The sequence below is a fragment of the Myxocyprinus asiaticus genome, chromosome 15 (genome assembly GCF_019703515.2).
Source record: "Myxocyprinus asiaticus isolate MX2 ecotype Aquarium Trade chromosome 15, UBuf_Myxa_2, whole genome shotgun sequence".
NCBI classification, from domain to species: domain Eukaryota; kingdom Metazoa; phylum Chordata; class Actinopteri; order Cypriniformes; family Catostomidae; genus Myxocyprinus; species Myxocyprinus asiaticus.
In genome coordinates, this window is record NC_059358.1 from 20345428 (window position 1) to 20365781 (window position 20354).

Here is a 20354-nt window from a genome sequence, read left to right on the forward strand (position 1 = left end):
TCTTTTTCCCATACAATAAAGGTGAATGTGACTGAGGCTGTCAGTCCCTAATGTTCTGCATAACATCTTTTGTGCTCCATGTTGCATTCAGTGTTTTGGTAGACCAGACCTGGATTAAATTACACTTCTGTAAATTAATAAAACTTTGAAGTCTGATAAGACAATATATTATGTAATATTTTATTTAAAGTATTTACAAAAAAATTGGGAGCACCATTTTGTAGGAAAATGCATGAAGACTCATGAGCGTCTTTTTACAAGTTTGTAAACTGAGGGATTGAGGAGCATGTAAAAGTTTATTAGATCAGAGCATTTCATTTGATGAAATCCACAAACAGAAATAAACATAGCAAGCTGGCGATAATGATATCCTCAATAGCCATTGATAGGGGTTGTCCTGGCTGTTAATGGGGTGTCTGGGACTCCAGTACATCACTTTGAACGCTTTGATACCTCAGAGATGAGTAACTCAGTCCTCCTTTCATCCTACTCTCTGCAGACGAACTGAACATGGGAAAATGCAAAAAATATCAAGTTAATTACAGCTTTAAGTGAATAAATTAATGTTCCTGTTTCAGCTACTGATGAGTAGTAATAATATTAGAATACACTTACGGATGTCATTGTTTCTGGTGATGGCAATTGCAGCTCTTGCTCGTGGACCTTGTTGAGTGAAGTGATAGCCAATCTTGATGATGCTGGGATTGTTCTCCAACATGGATGCAATCTCCATCTCAACTGAGTCACCCAGTTTATGTCTCTACAAGAATATACATAAACAGACATGAAAATGTAAGTTGTTTTCAGATTTAAACAAAATAGTTAATTTTGTTATTTCACACCTTTTTGAAACACATCATATATTTTTGGTAGGAGTTTGAAGTGAGTGTTTTAGTCTCTTACTTGGTTATCAATCTTAATCTCAGTCAGGGTGGAGTTCTCACCCAGTGCCTTGATGATGGCCATCATGCCTTGTGCAGTGATGAAGTTAGACTCAATGTTGAGGCTCTGCAGGGTAGTGTTAGACTGTAACATCTCAGCTACAGCCTGACTTACAGGAAAAGAGCAAGAGAAACAACTGGCATCAGCTTTCCAATTTAGTCTTCCATAATACATACAAAAACAGAAATCAGTTCTGAGCAGTAATTTCATGAAGAATTTAAAACAGGAGGAAAATTAAGTAAAGTGTGTGTGTGTGTGTGTGTGTGTGTGTGTGTGTGTATAAACAAATTTCTAAAACGTGACATTGGCTATACATTTCTTTGGCTTTCTAAACATACTCAGAGTCAAAATATTTAGCAGACATATATCACATTAATGCTCACAGACTCAGCATATCACTGAGTGAATGAAACAACACCAAAAGCAGAATTGAGATGGCACACTTTAGTATTTACATATGCCACAGGATCATTACTGCGTGTCCCAGCGATGCTGAGGCTCAATACATGTGTGTTACGCTTCATGGCTTCAAAAATCTCTTTCAGGGTTGGGATGGGAATGTCCTACAGCAACACAAAACAGTTATTACTATCACTGTTCTGCTTAAGTAGAGAAAAATATATTATAGATTAACCAATCCTGAAACTGTAGTTAAACTATATACAATCTATTTATTAGATAAAACTTATGTACAGCTTGTAATGTTGTCATTATTCTGGTTATTCTATTCTAACTGACAGAGATATCAGTACTGTTAGCATTTTTACCGGGATGTTGTTCAGGTTAACCTCTGTCAACCTGCTGTCATTTTTCTGGATGCAGTGAAGAGTGTCCTCCACATTTGTGTCATTAGGTGGTTCGTCTGGATATTCCTTATACACATCTGGTTTCACTACACCTAAAAGAGAAAAAGACAGCTTATGGGACAGAACCTCATATTGTTTCTGTTTATGAATTAATACAAGTGACTGTGTGAGGATTTGGGATAGTTCGGGAGCGGTGCAGTTACAGTGACCTCAAGTTATGTGTTAAGTGTGTTATACACAACACATAAACAATAGTTAAACTGTTTATTGATGCAGACATACTGTTGATGCCTTCTGTGTTGGCAATCTTGCCAGTGGTGTTCAGGGCATCATAATACTGCTTGTTGCTCATGAGTGTGTACATCCCCAGGATGGCTGTGAAGATACAAGCATCTAATTAGTGAACCATTTAAACATCCAATAATTTTAGGACATTTTTATGGAAATGGAAATGAATATTTTATGTATTGATATTATTATAAAGTAATGTTTAGTTTATTTATGATATTTAGGCATTACAAAATTTGTGTTCATTGTTAGCCCATGTAAACTATTTCATTAACTGATGTTAAAGTATACAAACGCATTGCAAAGTTGTACCTATTAATACTCAATTGTGGGTTAACTTTAATTTAAGTTAATAGTTTATGTTTTTATGGAATAATCATATGTAGATTATGAGCAATACTGGCACTAATTAATTAAACAGCTTGCTTAAGTGAACTGAATAGATGACTGTCAGGTGATCTGCAGATGCACAGCAGGTGGCACTAACTCACAAGAAAGCCCCACTATTAAAAACTTCCTCTAAAGTGCTGTTCAGGTTGTAGTCCAAAAACCCCATGGATTCCCTCAGGAATTTCCTATGGGTTTTAATAATCAGTTTTAGATTTATAAGTAAAATAAAGCCTTTTTCAATCCACAATTGAGGTAAAACTGTGTGTTGTTCTTGAACAAAATGTAAAAGTCTTTTCCAAGTAATTTTTGAAACAGATCTTATTTAACTCGTAATTTGAAAATCCCTAATCTTAAAACGCATAGGACATTCATGAGGAAATCCAATGCAAATTAGCCTTCTGGGTTTGTCTACAAATTTACGTCAAGGTTGAGCAGCTCTATTGGACTGAACTGATGAAAATGCACACTAGGACAGTAGCAGAAAAGACAAAGAAAAAAAAAAAAAATTGGACTTGGGCAAGACAGATCCACTATATTATACAGCGCCTCTGAATAGCTCTTAATGCTCAAAGTCACTCTCACATACAATAACCACATTAAAACTTCCAGAACTAGTTAGAAATGAATAATTAGACTATCTGGGTCAGTTCAATTTCCAGTTAGCTACCCAACAGCTCAGTATAGGTGGATTTATACATTAAAACAGCAACGGTAGAGTGGCAGACCCCTATTGACAGTTTAATCCTGAACTGGATGTGTTCCAGAGTTAAAACTGTGTTCTGAACAAGGGGCTCTGCTGGGTAATCTGCACCCAGTGATGCGTTCCAAAACTCACATGTGTGCAACACCCAGATAAAAGCTTTAAATGTGCTTAGAGGAAAAGGCTTATTTTGAAGTGCTCATACTGAACAGCTCAAGGACAGTCAGACTGAACAAATTTCCATCACTTTAGAATGTGACCCCAATCTGAGTGTTCTGTGATTCATGCAGGAGACACTGATGGAACACAACATTTGATCTGTTATATTGATTGAAAATTAATTGAAAAATGCCTACACTGTAAAAAAATTATGATTTAAAAATGAAAATGGGCCTTTCCTTTCCATGTCTTTCCAAGACAAAGACAAAACACCATTAAGTAACACAAATGACACTAAAATAATGTGATAAACCTTAACTAAACAACATACTGTATAATGGAACATAAATACCACAATGTGCATAACTGTTAACAAAAACTATTCAAAATATCACAATTTATATAAAATATAATCCAATGTGAAACATTGCAAAGAGACTACTGGGTAGCTTTTATATTTTTCATTATAAAATATAAGCGAACTCATACTTTTAAATTACACACACACACAAAAGATAAATAAATAATGAATAACAATATTTGTATTATTTATTATTTTTATATTCAAATGATATGGAAATCATACCCTTTCCTTCCAAATCTTTAAAGCAATTTTCAGTAAAATTACAGATATTGCCCTATTAATTGTAATATAATTTTCCACTCGATATGGTGTATAAAATGAATTATGGAATAATATAAAGCAAACATAGATTTAATCAATGAACAGGTTTTTTCTTAACCATTAAAAAAAAAAAAAATTCCAATACAATTATGCAAAATATGCAATTTCATAATTTTGCAGCATAGATAAACAAGTTCATATAGGTTCATTCTCAATGAACAAAGAATGACAGGGAGGATATTAATTATGTGTCCATTTTGTATGGTCACAGTATGGCATTTGAGTTTCGTGCTTTGTCAGATACCATCAATGTGTTTTTATTTTTTAATTTATTTATTTATTTTTTGTTTATATAGAGTGTCTCTGGTCTATACAACATTTGCAGCAAGCCTAACATACAAGCACACACTTTCTCTCTGTCACTGCTCACATTGAGTAGTTGGCCCTTGGTGATCTTATTTTGGTGAGCTGCTGAGCTTGGAGAAATTAATACTCTGTGGTATAATTCTATGTGTGAATGGGATTTGACCTATACAGTCCATGGTTCCACATATTAAGTCAGCTGGGCTGCTTCTTTTATGTATATAAAAATGTCATATAAGACACTGGTTGTACAACAAATAGAGACAAAAATAGCAGATGAAATCAGAAATGTCTTTGGGTTTGATTGACAGCTGTTGTGCATGGGGTATTGTGATCAGCTGTTTATAATAGTAAATAAGGGATTAGTCCTCAGTCTAGGATCAAAATTAGGATTATGGACTGAACATTACAAGTTACAAAGTGAGGATTAGTGTTCAAAGAGATAAAATGCATTTCTTTAGAGTGCTCCAGTCTTTATACCAGATATCATTTTATTACTTTATTTTATATCATATGAATAGAAACAACAGGTACAGAGCTAAAATGTGATCCTGACTGTTCAGTACCCACCTGCAATGTCACACATTTCAGCATCTGTTGCATTCTTCAGTGCCTCCTCAAGCTCAGGTTCCAGAGTGATCTGTTCCTCCTCAGGGATTTGTCCTGTCCCGGGTTTAGGGACAAATGCTTTACCTTCAGACAGCAGAGAGAGAGAGAGAGAGAGAGAGAGAGAGAGAGAGAACAAGAGAGAAAAAGAGACGGTAACAGCACTCACTTAAAAAAACAAAACACCCATCACTTAAATTTCAATTTTAAACATTGTCAAGACAAGTCTGTTTTATTTGTATTGCGCTTTTCACAATACAAATTGTTTCAAAGCATCTGTATGGAAAATAGAGTATAAATAATAATAAAAAAAACAAATGTTCATGTGGAGCAAATCATGGTTCATGGCTGTGAACTATACTGTAAATAAAGGCTATGGGCTATTTCAAAAAAGAAAAAAGAAAAGAAAAAAAAGGTGCAAGGTTTCTATGGGAAATAAATAGGTAAACACAGGATACCAAAATGCGCTCAGTACGCAGTTTAATGGGGTCTGTAATACTCCAAAGTAGTGTTGTCATGGTACCAAACTTTTAGTAGACGGTACCGACACCAGTGAAATTTCACAGTTCTAGATACCAGTTTCGGTACCACAGCATAAATATGTTAATATGACAATGTGCTATTTAACACACATGTTTAGCCTATTTAAAAAGTTGCATTTTAATGTAAATAATAAATTAAAAGAAATCCATGTTTCCTTCAAGTGTTTCTCAATCAAGGATGCATTGCTTTAGTTTTTTTAAGTTAAATTTTTTACCAAATCATGTTTTCCTTTTTGTTGTTATTATTATTATTTTCCAGAACTCCATGTTTTAGTTTAATTTAATTTCATCATCAAAATGGTGTCTAATCAATTCATTCTTAAATCTCTTAACAAGTGAAAATATAAATTTTCAACATGTCATCATTGCATTTTTTGCCAAACTTTTAGCAAACAGCAGTCTTGCTTGTGATATATTGCTTCATTATTATTATTATTATTATTATTATTACTAGAGTGAATATTACATTTTACTATACATTTGTAATATATTTCTGTCACAATTTCTTCAATTTCAGGGCTCTAGCTTGTATTTTGAAACATGCTTTTATTATGACGTGTGTTTTGCCTGAATCTTCACTTCCTGGATAAACAGTTTGCCACACTTTTAAGTCAGGTCTGAAATCTCATCTCTTTACACTGGCCTTTGAGTCTGACAAATGAAATAGAAGGACACTGTTTTGGAGTGTTTGTATTTTGTGTTTTAGACTACTCATGTTTGTGTATGTGGTCATTTTTAAATTGTATTACTGTGAAGCACTTTGGTCAACTCTGTTGTTTTAAATGCTGTATAAATAAAGTTAAGATTACAGCGTAAATGCTGTATAACTATATAGTTTACATGTGCTGTGTGGTTCACAGTAGATTAGTGCTCTGCTCTGTCATCTGATACAACATGTCTCAATGTGTATGAGCGGTCAGATTTATACATTCATTCAAAGTACGCAGCTCTTCCGCACTAAGATTGCAGCCTTTAGCAATTTAATAAATCACACTAGGACATGTCACAATTTTAATTTGATTAATTGTCCATTTGAGTGTAAGGAGTAACTGAGCACGCGCTCAAAATGAGCATTTTAAAGCAGTCGTGTCAGTCATACTGTACGTGCTGGTACCAGATTGAGTCGGTGCTCGGTATTGCAGAAACACTGGTATCGTTACATCTTTTTTATTTTAGTATCGAGTTGGTACTGAAGTACCGGTATTTTTGACAACACTACCCCAAAGTAAATTTGAAAGTGTTTCTGTTCCAAAATGTAATCATAACCAAAAAAACAAACAAACAAAAAAACAGCTAAGATACACAGTTGCCAGCACATTAACCAAATTTGATGTCTGGTTTTCCATAAATCAATCAAACTATTATGTAAATATCAGTAAAATGTGACTTTGTGCATGCTGGTACCTCTCTTCTCGCCTGTAAAAGGCACCAGGTCATCTCTGTCATTGTGTTCCATGGCCTGCTTCTCCAAGTGATCCATTAGGGCAAAGCGATCGAAGGGGCCTGTCGGACTTTTCTTTGTCTGGTCACGCTGGCGGAACCCGGCTGGGAGCATGGCATTCTGAAACAAAGGGCAAGAGCATGAATTGTAAGAGTGTGAATTTGGGATATGTGCTCAGTGAATTTTTTAACTAATGACCAAAGTCAAAGCATAAAAATAATACAGTCAGTTATTGTTTTCCAAGCTGATTTTGCATGGCAAAACATTTTAATCGCTTATGTCCATTAAAGGTTCATTTTGAAATAGATTTAAGAAAAATCTGCCCGTGTCTCTGAAAAAATCTCTGCATTTTAAGCTGGGAGGAAACAACGTTCTTGTTCACTTCCATACACTGACTCATTTCTAGTTCACTCTCCCTTTCAAAGCTAATGAGCTCTAGTTTGTAGCGCGAGACTGCTTTGGTGGCTTTTCAAGCCTGTAAAAACTGACTATAGCGTGAGCCAATAGCATTTGAGTATGGGCTGTGAAAAAGCATATCATTGGTTTGACCCGCTGAACGAATACTCCTTCATTGTACCAGTCTTATTTGTTCGAGTCTGATCGAGATAAGACGTCTCGTTCATGAACGAATTGAATGTACTGGTAAACTCATTTGCGAATAAATTGAATCACTCATTTTGTTCGTGAACGAATATCTGCTGACTGAGTGAACGAGACGAGCCATGTCATTCGTTTAGTTCGGCAAGTGAGTCGGTCCCGTTCAACAAGGAAAACACTTCTGAAATGCACTAAGACAAGTTGATAGGTATGCACAAAACATAATCCCCAATTTAGAAATGTGTACAAATTACTGAAGACCACACAGTTAAAATTACATGACAGTGTAAGATATTTAGGCATTTCTTGAACTTTTTCTACGTCTTGGTAAAAGTCAAGCCTAGAATTTCACAAAATATAGGAAAAATAAGACCTGTAGTTTGTGGTGAAATGGTTATGGTGTTCAAACTCTGTTTCTAAAGTGTCTTCATACATTTGTAGACATGGAAATTCCATTTGTGTTGCATTTTCCTGGTTTTAAAGACTGACTTTAGCATGAGCCAATAGCATTAGAGAGTGGTGCTGTGAAGGAGGCATATCATCGGTTTTACCCAGTGAACGAATACACCCTTTCACTGGATAGTCGATCATTTCGTTTGTGAATGAGGATCTGCTATTAGGCTGAACCTAAGGAGGAAGCAAGTCGTTTGTTCAGTTTGTCAGTCTCGTTCAACAAGAAAGGGGCTGGGATAATTATGAAAAAAAGTGATGACCACACATAACAATGACATATGGATGTTATTGAAACTTATAATTATTTTTAGGCTAGTATTGTTGTCTTTCACTGATTCTTGACATAAGGGACAAAACAATCTTAAATCTTATTTTTTATTTTTTAACACTAAATTAATTTGAAATGGATATATTTGTAGACCAAGGTCTCAGCTAACGAACCATGGAAGGGAACAGGTTTTTATAAAAATTTCTTTTTTTCTGAAAATTGACATTTATTCACTTCATAACTTACATCTTACTGTAATTTGTGTCAGCTCCATCAGACACTATAAAGCATGCTATTTTAATTTTATCCATCCAACAAGAGTGTCTTTAAATATCTAATAATAGTGTTCATTAAAGGAGTGATAAAATGCATTCTATAAAAATTTTCTGAAAATTCTGATGGAGTTGACAAAATTGAATATTTTTCCATATTAACCTTGTGTTGTACTCTGGAGCCATTTTGTTTTTTTCCTCAATTAAAGCTGCCTCTATAACCTAAACTAAAATGACAAAATTATTATAAATTCTTAACAGAATTTATCGCAGTGGGAATGACCGAGGTGACATGTTGAAGCTGTGACCACAGAGACTTCAACATTGTTTGTTAAAATATGAAAACATAAAACTTACCAGACCACATGTCCTACTGTTGCATCCACCATGAGCAGGAAGTTGTCAGAGTTACAGCTGACCATGACATTGTCTGATTTATTCAGAATTATAAAAAAAATCTGACAATGTTGATGCAAAATGAGGACACAACTTTGAAAGACATAACTTTAAATAAATCATTTAAAGTTTACTTTAAGTATTGTTTGATATTTTACAGATCCCTACTTTTCATTTCAAATTTATATTTATGAATTTGTTGCATTTTAAGACATTTTGTTAGGCAGTTTAACATTGTGACCTCATGCTGAGGACAAGTTAAGTTGCATTTTCTTCCAAGTATAGAGCATGCATTTTAAAAACTTCTAAAAGTACATGTAATAAATGCCCTGAGTATACACATTTCCTTCAAATTTAACTTTTTTAGTATTTTTATTTTAATTAATTTCTTGATTTTTACCATAGAGGACCGTTTTGTCCCTTATGTCAAGAATCAATTCTTTTTTCTTTTTTTTTTCTTTTTATTATTATTATTATTATTATTTTATATAGCTTGATACAAAGTTGTGCTCAGCAGTTCACAATATGATAGGTATGCTTTGTTGTCATTTGTGGGGAAAGGCTTATAATGCTTTAACACTCCAAAGTGCTAAAGTTTCTAAGTAGAATTGTAGACAAGCAACTTTGAATAAAGGGTAATTAGACTTGTTTCGCAGACTTGTGAATGACTCAGAACTTTTGATTCCCTGCAATTTACTCATTCAAAAATAAAGGTGGTCAGTTGGTGCCATTTACAGGCGCAAAGGTGTAATTTACAGAAATGGTGTATGAACTAATCAATAAACAAATCTTTTTGGTCAATGGATTCAAAAGACTCGAGTCACTGAGATGAATCAAAATCATCACCACTAATGACAAGCAACATCTCCAATCAGATGTTTTTTGCATTGGTTTAAGTGTGTTCAACTCCTGCGGCGCGACTGGAATAGAGTTATGTCCGCAGCATGGGAGAGCCAGGTTCCACTGACGGTTAGGTTTAGGGTTGGGGTTTGCAATATGTACTCATCTTCACTGTATTACATCCTTTAAAGCTGAAAACAACTTGCTTTACAACATGCTTTTGGCACCCCTCTGGCCATTTCATCCAGAAACCGCAGTTCACACGTGCCTTTACATTCAAAAACACATGCCCCTGCTGCCACTGGGGGCAGTACTTAGAATTTTGGAAAGCACAGACTGAGTTTAGCTCAGGAAATGTCAACCTCCTGTTTCCGAATTCACTGTAAGATCAGTCTGTGATGTCAGGCAAAAAGGCAAGTCATTTCAGAAGTGGAGCAATTTATTAAATTTATTTTTATTTTTTTATTTTATCTTTGGAATAACATGCATGAATGAATCATGCACAATAAATCCAGGAGCAAGTAGTAAATAGAAATATGTAATATAAATGTAAATATATCTAATAATTAATAAATAGAAAGAAAAATGACTGATCAGCATGTTGAAATGGCAGTATACTGTAGTATATTGTACCTCTGGATCCATTTCCTGCAGTTCATACTCAAGCTGATCCAACTCCTCTGCACTGAGACCCCTGAGGATGGCATCCTCGTCAATGTCTCGGGGATCGCTCTTCGACATGCTGGCTGCTTTGTGGTACTCTCAATTCACACAGCTAGCCCAGAGTCAGCAAGCCCTGAGAGAGTGAGATTAAAAAAAAAAAAGTGAGACAGAGATGAACGAGCCAGATACAACCTTTATTTAGAAGCACAAGAAAACAAAAACAACATTTTCAGAAAGCAAAAGAAGGAATGTTTGCTTCAAGATTACATTTGGCTTGCAAATAACCCACAATAACAACTCGTTGTTTTATTCAGTTGCCCAAAGCCTTCTGTAGAAGTTCAGGATGAATGGTCAAACCTGCTTTCCAGTCCAAGTCACTTTTAGCCCTGCCAAAAGAGCCAGCATTGAAAGAGCATGATAGGGAACTGCTTACATTGTTAAATGCCACAAATCCCAACTGAATTAAAAGGACAAGCCTAGCATTTGTTTACAGGACAAGCATTTAGGGTTCTGAGGATACAGTGCACTTGGGAAACCAGATGGGCCCTTTTGAAACAGTCCGGTTACAGTAGAAGCACCAAATGATCATAATGGTCATTTGGAAGGTACTCCCTACTTCTGTTATTTCAAGACAGAGGGAGAGAATCTTGACTATTTTTAGTCTCTGAACAGTAACTCTTGGGTTTTTGGTTACAGTAAGTAGGAGAATGTTAGAGAGCTGAAGAGTTATCACTGGCTAACACTCCTGTCTAGGTGGCCTAGCCCGCCTGTGAAACAAACTGATAAAGAATCATGGACTAGTCAACAGTTTCAGACCACTACACCCGAACTGGATCTGCAACACAAACTGCTGACAAAACATCCAAACGCATTTTGTGAAACAGACCTCAGCACAGTCATTTGTATGAAACTAAATGTTGGAACCTTTTGGAAACATTGTCTGAAGAGCCAATGTGGTTCTATAGTAACACTAAAGCTGAAATGTGTCATTTCTGCACCACTAGCATCACCACTGGAATTGCAATAATAATTACTGTTTTCAAACAGATTCCAGAAAACTCCCCTGTCTTCAATTTGTTGTTCAAACAGATAGTCTTACCCCCAAACTCATGCCACTGGTCGCGCCAAAAATTGCTGTGTTGGGCTGGACGAGGTTGCTCAAACCAATAGTCTGTTGAATAGAGGAATGTTTTGATAGCACCCATAGCCACAGTGTTACACTTTTAGCTGAAATCAACCTAAGCTTACTTATAGTTGACCCCTCATATTAAGGTGGGATATGAGAAATAATTGTATATGCTTTAAAAATACGAGTCCCAGTCTGTCAATCTATTTACTGTATAACCGAACTGATGGCTTTGCATAGTTAGCACAAAGCTATCTCTCCATTAATTACTTATTTTGATCTTTAAGATCCTTTAGATGTGGAAATGTTTCTGTTCATATTAACTTTTTAAATCAGAAACCGTTTTTCAGCCAAGTAGTAAACACTCTGTTTTTACATTCACGTGGTAAAACCATTTGGAGACCAGTGAGGTCATGGTCAGTAAATACACATTAATGGACATGTCCATGGAAGTGAAAAGCATTACCGCTGAATCTCACACACTGAATCACACAGATCTACAATGTTCCGCACAATGATCACACACTCCTGATAGTCCCAATTAGTCAGATTGCTTACTGAGTACATGAAGAATTATAGGAATATAACTGGCAGATTATTAATGAGGGCTGACCTGTTATTTTCAAAAAATAATTAAATCTGTGTTTTAGTGTTTGTTTGTGTATATGTGACTCTGTCCTATTAGATGGTGTTAGACTAGGGTAGTGTTGCTCTAATTTGTAAAGCCAGTGACACAAACACAGGATCAGAGAGCTAAAGACAGAAAATAAAAACAGCTCTGGTTAAGATTGGTATGTGTTACAGCAGATTCTGTGAATTTAGAACCAATATCACTCCAGACCACAATTTATTAATTCAAGACTATCTGAGCACAAACTGTTTGCAGATTGTGTTGCTTTATCTTTAGCTGGTGGCTTACCAATTAAGACTCTAGGCTGGTAATGCAAATGATTCACACCCAAGAACTGGAAAGTTACTGAAAGCATGCTATTATTATTGTACCTGTGAGCAAAGCACTTTACAGAAGGTTGTTCCAGGGACTGCAGTTAACGCAGTGTAATTTGCTTTGAATTAAAAACATTAGGTTAGACATGACATGAGAATAATTACTTATTAATATTAACTATTAACAAATATTAACTACATTTAATTGTATAATGAGCCACACAACGACCAAACTAGTCTCAGCACTGCAAAAAAATTGAATGACATTGATTATCAACAACAAATTACCATTGTTTCAGTGAATTTAACAAGTACCTCTCCTATCTGACCTTGCCTTAAAGACGAAGCTGCCCCTGGTCTGTGAGGAACATGTCAGTCCAAAATTCTGACAGCTCAAGGATTATAAAAAGCCATTACGTTTTTCTCCTCAATGACGGTCATACAATAAACATACATGCCAAAATCAGAGGTTCTACTGGCCAGGTGACAACGTTTTGTGTCGTGACGTGCACATATCCCAGGAAAGAGCAACTGTCCACCTCTTCAGCACACCTGTTCTCACACAACTACCACGTAACCCTAAAAATGATTAGTTCAGTGTCACCTGTAAAGTCCTGCTGACTTTGAAGTGTCTTTTAAATTTGTCCTTCAACATGGAATCCTTGGGATGCAGAAGGCAGCAGCCAACATATGAATTACTTTTAATTATACTTCATAATTATACCTTTAGACTTTGATCTTTTGCATAAAAGTTTAGCAAACTCAACAGCCTTTCTGTTGGAATAAATTGTTTTATTGAAAAGGTCCAGAAATAATTTGTAAAACATTGAAATAAAACAAAGAAAAACTTGTTCAAACCATAATTAATATTGAACTGTGCAAGTGATTAAATAAAATAATAATGATTACAGGCTTAACTCCCATTCTTTCCTTGTTTCTACTTCTTGTAAAACAAGATGAATATCTTACAATCTGACCTTCACTCAGAATAAAACTCAATACATTTTCAAAAGCAACCTGTCCCTGCTCACTAATTTCCTTCTAGAGGTCAAGCTGGTATTATCTACCATATCACATAAAGTTTGGTTTGGTCTCCGAATCCCAATTCTCCCTCTGGTACTTTGGGATTGCACAGAATAAATATTGGGCACTGAAAAGTCAGATACCGGGACTTATATCATTCAATATCATTTAACAAACCCTGAATATGATTCTGCCAAGCTGTATGCAGAGGTCAGAACTCTCAAGAAAGACAAAAAACAATCTTCTAATTTATAATTGGGTAAACTCACTGTGGCTGGTCAGAGAATAGCTTGAGTTTGTTTGTTTGAGTGTATGGAAGACTTTTTCAGCTGACCAGCTCATAAGATTTCACACTATTTGTGGATTGACTTCACCAAGTGTCAGCACCCAAGTGTAAAATTCCAAATTAACCCCAGCTTAATTTTAGCTTCACAAGTCAGCTACTTCCAACTGTGTAAACCCACTCTCTGCCTGCAAAACAGCAGTATGCAGTAACACTCAGAGCCACTGCAAGCACAGACAGGAAATAAGGGCTGTAAAATGGCTTAAAAACGATAATATTCAGCCGATACACAAGACTGACATTTGATTCTTGGCATTTTCTTAGAAAAAAAAAAAAGCTTAAACTTGCTTTTGGGCACAAAATTGGACATAATCCAATAATTTCAGCAAATGAACAGGTGCACCTCCTGTGAAGAGATCATGCAAAACTCAGTTCCAACATCCCAGTGTCTGCCATAAAGCCTAATCTAAAACTCTAATCCAAAATCTTTATTCTAACACCAACTCTAGCTCTTATCCCAACTATATACTTACTGTCCTCTTAATGGTTTACAAAAACCTACCCACTGGGGCCCCCATCCATTAATGACACAAACTGATTGTTTCAAAATAATCACAAATTAATAAATCATGCAATTAGGAGCTGAATGCAATAAGTGCATTTTACACTTAATAAAATATAATCTTACTACATTCTTTGATTTGAAATAGTCAATAATCAACCCCCTGCAATACACATTAAAATAGCCAATGTTATATCCAAAACTATCATAACAAATTATACAGGTTTAGCCCTAAAAGACACACACAGAGAGGCAGATTACAAAAAGAGAGGTTGTATGCTACCTACCCTCAGTAAATCTCAGAGCAGCTGGGATCTTCAGCACAGCAATCCTATGTTTGAAATCAGAGAATAGCCCCTCTCTCTCCCTCCCTCACTGGTACCCCTCCTCTTTTCTCTTTGCTGTCTGTCTCCCTAGCCTGCCTACTTTCCGGGCTGTGCTGAAACAGGGATACTGGCAACTCTTCATGATGTCAGCATTTTAATATTTTGACTTTGAGTGAGTAGTTACTGAATCAGAAAGGGGGAGGGGGGGGGGGGAGCTGGGAGTGCCAAGAGGGTCCATGTAGCTATCTCTAACAGAAACCCAGGTTTACTCAATAAACTTGTCACATTTTGGTAGGAAAAGGTGTCCTCTAAATATAGTAGATATCGCAAGGCAGAGAGACCCTCACTCATTCATATATATATATATATATATATATATTGTGTGTGTGTATATATACTGTAAATACAATATATATACACACACACACACACATGTTGGTCTACCTATCATTATGAGGACTTTCCATAGACATAATGATTTTTATACTCTACCAACTATAGATTCTGTCCCCTAACCCTACCCCTAAACCTAACCCTCACAGAAACCTTTTTGCATTTTTACATTTTCAATAAAACATCGTTTAGTATGTTTTTTTAAGCGATTTAAATTATGGGGACACTAAAAATGTCCTCATAAACCACATTTATAGCATAATACCCTTGTAATTACCAGTTTGACACCTAAAAAATTGTCCTCGTAAACCACATAAACATGCCCACAGTATACAGTATACACACAGAATATATACTTTAATAATTAATTATATTAAACTGTTTCTTTAAAAATAATAATAATAATAAATAAATAAATAAAGAGGACATACCACCAGTATGGCAACAAAATATCAACATTACAATAAACGATACATTCATAATTTCCTGTTTTAGTTGGAATAACGCATTAACAGTGCAGCTCAATAAACCTATGAATACACTGAACAGACATTAACAGTAAATAGTTTTATGTTCTTGTATGTCATCAGACTGACTGAACTGACTGACAGACAGACAGACAGACAGACAGACACAGGAAAGAAGCCCAATGACCCACACCGTCTGACCTGACCAAACGATTTCCTCTCTGTCCTTTATTCTCCGTTTCTACCCCTTGTAAATCTTGTGTATTTGTCTACTTGCTATGTTTAATAATAATCTTCTGGCGCAGATTCTTTGCAGCGGTGTCAGTTTGATTCGACGTGCCAGTGGAGGGCAATCTGTGAGCAGCCACATACTTTAAATAGGCCTCCTGGATGATCCTAAAGGCCTGTACATTAGCGTACGGAATGTCTGTAATGGGGTCTCGGTAGAGCGCAAGCTTATGGGTAACAGGGCAGACCTCTTAAAAAAAGGAAAGTCCTTTTAGATAGTTGCTTGTCAGACTGTACGATATGAACGCATTGATATCGCCATGGCACACTGTGCGACATTATGTCAGACTGCACGATACACATCGTAGCCGACTGTGGTCCCAATCGTCCCGATCAATGAACGTGACTCACGTTAAGGGAGTGTTGCGGAATAGAAGCGAAACGAAGAAATTTGCCCACCACGGAGGAGCATTTTGTTTTCTCCCTGAAAGTCATGACATCAGCATTTCCGTTGCTCAAATACCACTCCAACACGAGCATAGGCTAACATTTACAAGAAAGATGGATTTTGTCAAATAGGCCTATAATAAGACAGCCTGATCACATAAAGGAAATTACAGATGTTGAGAATGAACGCGAGTGCAAAGCAAATATTCATTGTGGAAATAAAAAGATTTGTGGCCCGAAAAATTACAAACTTCTCCGTTCACACTGGAGAAAACAAAAAAGGTGGGTTATAGTTCGTCTTTCTCCTCTTTTCGATTAGTAACCTATAGGCCACCAACCTGATAATATATCACGCTTGCAAATTCCCTATGGATGATGCACAAACATGACATAGATTTCTATAATTGTATCCAGCTGTATTTGCTGATTTGGATTAAAACGTCCCATAAATACTTACCAGAATAAATTGTTCAATGTTTCTATTTTATTTTAATATTTATTTTTAAATAAAATTGGAGTGGTGTGAATCTTAACTAAAGTTTACAGACGTTTGAAGTAAATTTATTAAAAGTAAAATAGTAATTAAAATAACATTGTAAAGAAAATGCATGATAAATGTAAAGAAAAAAACGAGAAAATGCAATCATTTATTCATTTTCATTTTGAAGCTCTGTATTTATTTAATTCAGAGAATAATGCTTTCATATTGCTGACGTGTTACACTTTTCTCCAAGTATTTTCTGCTTATTTATTTATTAAAACTTTTTATATAAAATGAAAAGAAGAAAAAACATTGAAAGTGCTTGAGTAGAGTGATAACTGGGCACAAATGTTGCTGTGGTGGTGCAAACGCGGAGCAGGTTTCTTTCCAAGTGAATTGGGGTGCGCGAGAGGGGCGGAATATCTCATCTGGCCGTCGTAATAGCAGTCACACTATACGGCTGCGATGCTATATTTCTGACACTGCCAGAACTTCGGAGGCTGAAGATCATCGCAAAGGCTATTAATAGGCCGTCTGTGAACATGTCACACTGAACGTTGTAAGATTGCCGATTTTGCCCAGCGACGACAGAAATCCTTTAGGATTCACAAAATTTGTCTCAGACGGCAGAATCGTGGCCAAAATCGTACAGTGTGCATCATTTATGCGAGGAGCCTGGGACTGGGCGAAAAAACGCTGGAAGGTTTCATCGTCACTGAATGTAATGTAAAAGCGGGAGCATTTGGCGGCCCCTGGTGGCAGAAAAGCATTTACTGCAGCTCCATTGGATAGGGCACTCGGTGGTGCAGAAGAGATTGAGTCTGATTGAGGAGTTTGTGCAGGGTGGGAGCTTGGATTCTGCTGGGCAGCTTGGTCCAACCTGTTCATGAGATATAAAGAAATAAATAACAATTTGTAGACATAAAAGTGATGTCATTTTTGTGTTAAAATCCTTTCTCCCATCCCAGCTTAATATGCAGAAACAAATAAAAATAAGCATTTTATTGGTTGATTCCACCAAAAAGTGTAAACATTGTGGTTCTGTCACTATCAAAATTTTGCATGCCGACCAGCATGGCATAGCAACATTGGCTCGACCAATGGCATGAGTTTCGGGCAGGACTGTCTGTTTGTCCACCCGATGGCAGATAGTGTTTGAGAAACACTATCTGTCACAGAAGTTTCATATTATATATATATATATATATATATACTTTATATATAGATATAGATACAGTGAAGTCAGCAGTTTACATACACTTAATTCATTTTTTAACCACTCCACAGATTTCATATTAGCAAACTATTTAGGTCGTTTAGGACATCTTCTTTGTGCATGACACAAGTCATTTTTCCAACAATTGTTTACAGACAGATTGTTTCACTTTTAATTGACTATATCGCAATTCCAGTGGGTCAGAAGTTTACATACACTAAGTTAACTGTGCCTTTAAGCAGCTTGGAAAATTCCAGAAATGATGTCAATCCTTTAGACAATTAGACAATTAGCTCCTGATAGGCTAATTGGTGTCAATTGGAGGTGTACCTGTGGATGTAGTTTAAGGCCTACCTTCAAACACAGTGCCTCTTTGCTTGACATCATGGGAAAATAAAATTTAAAAAATCAGCCAAAACCTCAGAAAAATTTTTTTGGACCTCCACAATTCTTGTTCATCCTTGGGAGCAAATTCCAAATGCCTGAAGGTACCACGTTCATCTGTACAAAAAAAAGAGTATGCAAGTATCAGCACCATGAGACCACGAAGCCATCAGACCACTCAGGAAGGAATGTAGTTTGGTGTGAAAAGTGCAAATCAATCCCAAAACAACAGCAAAGGACCTTTTGAAGATGCTGGAGAAAACAGGTAGACAAATATCTATATCCACAGTAAAACGAGTCCTATATCGACATAACCTGAAAGGCTGCTCAGCAAGGAAGAAGTCTCTGCTCCAAAATCACCATAAAAAAGCCAGACTACAGTCTACAAGTGCACATGGGGATGAAGATCTTCCAAATGGACAATGACCCCAAGCATACCTCCAAAGTTGTGGCAAAATGGCTTAAGGACAACAAAGTCAAGGTATTGGAGTGGTCATCACAAAGCTCTGACCTCAAGCTGTTAGACAATTTGTGGGCAGAACTGATAAAGCGTGTGCGAGCAAGGATGTCTACAAACCTGACTCAGTTACACCAGTTCTGTCTAAAGTAATGGGCCAAAATTCCAGCAACGTATTGTGAGAAGCTTGTGGAAGGCTACCCAAAATGTTTGACCCAAGTTAATCAATTTAAAGGCAATGATACCAAATACTAACAAAGTGTATGTACACTTCTGACCCACTGGTAATGTGATGAAAGAAATAAAACTGAAATAAATCATTCTCTCTACTATTATTCTGACATTCCACATTCTTAAAATAAAATAGTGATCCTAACTGACCTAACGCAGGGAATGTTTTCTATGATTAAATGTCAGGAATTGTGAAAAACTGAGTTGAATGTATTTGGCAAAGGTGTTTGTAAACTTCTGACTTTAACTGTATAATATATAAATCTTTATATCTTGTTGGCTCTGCCGATTTAGGTCAAATCAAAGAAAGAACACTATCTATTTTATCTACACATTTGCAAGTGCCAGGCAATATAAAAGATGATAAAGATGATGTGTGTCAGCACAGCACACCCCGCCTAACAAAATGAAAGTCTAAAGCTTAATGTTAACAGAGGTGTGCATCTCTGAAGTCTTAAACCAGGCGTGGAATACATGTGTATAAAGTCTAAGTGAGATGACAAAGTACCCCTCCACATCCACATTCTCCTCTTTCAGACTGACATCAGCACCAGGGACATGAGCACAGAGTGATACCGGACACACTGAACCCACACACTGACGTTTCATATGGACATGTCTCTTCTTATCAGCCTCCAAACGCTCACAGTTTTCTGCAATTTAAACACACATGTAAACACTAACCACAGTGCTATTATTCTTCAAGTATTTAAGACAAAAACAAACAATTAACAAAATATGCTGTCAAATGGCAATTAATGCGTATTTGTGCTGGCGTGTTAAGAGTCAAGCTGCCAAAATGTCACAATGTCATGAAATTGATTCATACTGTACCTGTCAAACCTTATAAAGAACTGTCCCAATGGAATTTTACTGTGCAAGTGTGTTTCTCACCCAGTGATCGGAGATTAATCTCTGCTATGACCTTGGCCTCTGCCAAAAGTTCAGCCTTGGTCAAAGGTCGCTCATACCCTTCCTTCAACAGGGTTGAAGTCTCTCTTACATCTGTCTCTCTTACAGCCTTAGGTATGTCAGTCGTGTGTGTTCAGTTGTGGACTGATGCACCGGCTTCCTGTCTAAGACAGAGACAATTCAATACATTTTAATTACAGTTGACAACAATCCATCAAACACAGACTCATATAAGTTCATTTAATGTAATATTCCTCAGTAGAATTACACATATAATTTTACTCTTACTGTGTTGAGTAAAATGGAGTAAAACTGACTTAAATCCAAAACTAGAATGTTTTACCTCCATTTAACACACTTTCCAAAGTCTGTGATGTAGTTGCAGGGCCATGTGCTAAAATTGCTACATTTGGCGAAAATCTATATAATGTAAGGGGTGTTTTAATAATACTTGGCAATGCACCAAATCTATGCTAAATCTTTACAACCTTGTAGCTGTGCTGACAGTTCCACCTAAATGCT

General features: G+C 36.2%; 2 protein-coding genes across 8 annotated transcripts; both read right to left on the reverse strand.

Annotated features, from left to right (window-relative positions):
• Positions 1-277: 277 nt before the first annotated feature.
• Positions 278-14742, reverse strand: LOC127452962 (tropomodulin-4-like). Of its 7 annotated transcripts, none has more exons than XM_051718879.1 (11): positions 14578-14741; positions 11451-11522; positions 10322-10484; positions 6826-6982; positions 4844-4966; positions 2031-2123; positions 1710-1840; positions 1386-1505; positions 904-1047; positions 616-760; positions 278-504 (listed from the first exon to the last, which is right to left on the reverse strand). In XM_051718879.1, exons 3-11 carry the CDS (start codon positions 10427-10429, stop codon positions 482-484), a joined length of 1044 nt encoding a protein of 347 aa, XP_051574839.1. In that variant the 5' UTR covers positions 10430-10484; positions 11451-11522; positions 14578-14741; the 3' UTR covers positions 278-481. The 7 variants fall into 7 exon arrangements, with proteins under 7 accessions (XP_051574839.1, XP_051574841.1, XP_051574843.1 ...); XM_051718881.1 differs by lacking the exon at positions 14578-14741 and adding an exon at positions 12480-12498; XM_051718883.1 differs by lacking the exon at positions 11451-11522 and having other exon boundaries at positions 1398-1505; positions 14578-14742.
• Positions 14743-15184: 442 nt separating this feature from the next.
• On the reverse strand, positions 15185-19956 carry LOC127453513 (vacuolar protein sorting-associated protein 72 homolog). Its single transcript, XM_051719934.1, has 3 exons — positions 19815-19956; positions 19429-19573; positions 15185-17512 (listed from the first exon to the last, which is right to left on the reverse strand). The coding sequence occupies exons 2-3, from the start codon at positions 19527-19529 to the stop codon at positions 17155-17157; spliced, it is 459 nt and encodes a 152-aa protein (XP_051575894.1). The 5' UTR covers positions 19530-19573; positions 19815-19956; the 3' UTR covers positions 15185-17154.
• Positions 19957-20354: the final 398 nt, after the last annotated feature.